Here is a 1409-nt window from a genome sequence, read left to right as displayed (position 1 = left end):
ATTCTCACCCCCCTCCTCCCTCAGAGCTGATCGGCAAGCCCCCCGCCCCGATGCTGGTGGGCAGGAGCGTGAGTGGGTCCAGCGTGGGCCTTCGGTGGAGCGGTGCCCCCGAGGTGGAGGACGTCAAGTACCTGGTGCAGTATCAGCAGAACAAGGGGCCTCCCGAGTGGGTCTATTACAGGCCTAGTCACCCGGTCAACGCTACGGAGATTATTGTGGAGGATCTGAAGCCTTATACCAAGTACCAGGTATTTAGGGGACCTTTTTTATCTGTTTTGTTTTTTTGTGGTTTACAGGGACGTGTTGGTTGGTGTATGCTTCTCTTGTCTTTCACTGTAGTGGTAGTATCATTAACTATATGTTTATGTATTTTATTCATTTATGTTTTCATTTGTGTATGGATGGCTTGAAGGAATCAGTCGAGGATGTTTTTATTCGTCTATATTTTTCTATAATAATTGTTTTTTACTGAATGTGATTTGAATGTATATTTCTTTAAAATTGAAATGATAATAGCTAATATTTATCATTCGAAAGTGAACAAGATTTCCCAGTTTTCTCTCACACTTTCCATCCTTCTCTCCTTCCACAGTTCCGCATTGCCTGGCTGGTTCTGCCTCGCCACACGCCCATCCTCTCCAACCCGAGTTCGTGGATCAGCACCCTCGCCTCGGGGCCCTCCTCGCTCGCCGCCGCGGGTATGAACAAGTCCTTAGGATTGATGTTATATTGAAGTGAAAAAAAATCTTAATCAGTTTTTGCTTATTATTATATGTATACATACGTTGGTGGGTACAATCTTATAGATACAGTCAAACACCCACATGAAAGCAATCATTTATGAACGCATCCATACAAACATATTTTTCTAAAAAACTTCACATCTCTCTCCCTCTCCCTACCCACGCCTACGCACTGACCCCTCCTCTCGTCCTCCCACGCCCACCTATCCACCACTACCCACCAATATCCAACACCATCCACATGTCAAAAAGTTCTTCGATCTTCACCGTATTTCTTTCTTCTTTCTGTAAGAACTGAGACGCCACCCTTCAGTCCTCACCCCATGTCCTACTTCTTTCATTAGGACCCGAGACAGCATCCTTCAGTCCTCACCCCATGTCCTACTTCTTCCATTAGGACCCGAGACAGCATCCTTCAGTCCTCACCCCATGTCCTACTTCTTCCATTAGGACCCGAGACAGCATCCTTCAGTCCTCACCATATTTCTTCGCATTTCCAGGAACTCCGGGCTGTGCCTCTCGATTGGTCCCGCGTGGAGGTGTCGTGGGATCCGCCTCTCTTCCCCGGCGGAGATCTCATCTCGTACACGCTCTATTCCAAGGATGCTGAGGGAAAACAGGAGATGAGGGATAACATTGATGCTAATAGTGAGATGAGGTAGGATG

The 1409-nt window shown here is 47.0% G+C and overlaps 1 protein-coding gene across 1 annotated transcript in view; it reads left to right on the top strand.

Annotated features, from left to right (window-relative positions):
* The window catches only part of LOC119594304 (proto-oncogene tyrosine-protein kinase ROS-like), a gene marked incomplete in the record, with an annotated part of 29713 nt that overhangs the window by 8982 nt on the left and 19322 nt on the right, over window positions 1-1409 (top strand). The window contains 3 exon segments of the mRNA XM_037943363.1: window positions 25-241; window positions 593-698; window positions 1244-1401. Coding sequence (XP_037799291.1) covers window positions 25-241; window positions 593-698; window positions 1244-1401 — 481 coding nt within the window.

Source organism: Penaeus monodon, chromosome 33 (genome assembly GCF_015228065.2).
Source record: "Penaeus monodon isolate SGIC_2016 chromosome 33, NSTDA_Pmon_1, whole genome shotgun sequence".
Classification (NCBI taxonomy): domain Eukaryota; kingdom Metazoa; phylum Arthropoda; class Malacostraca; order Decapoda; family Penaeidae; genus Penaeus; species Penaeus monodon.
The sequence above is the reverse complement of the archived record's forward strand: the minus strand, read 5'-3'. Positions and strand labels throughout refer to the sequence as shown.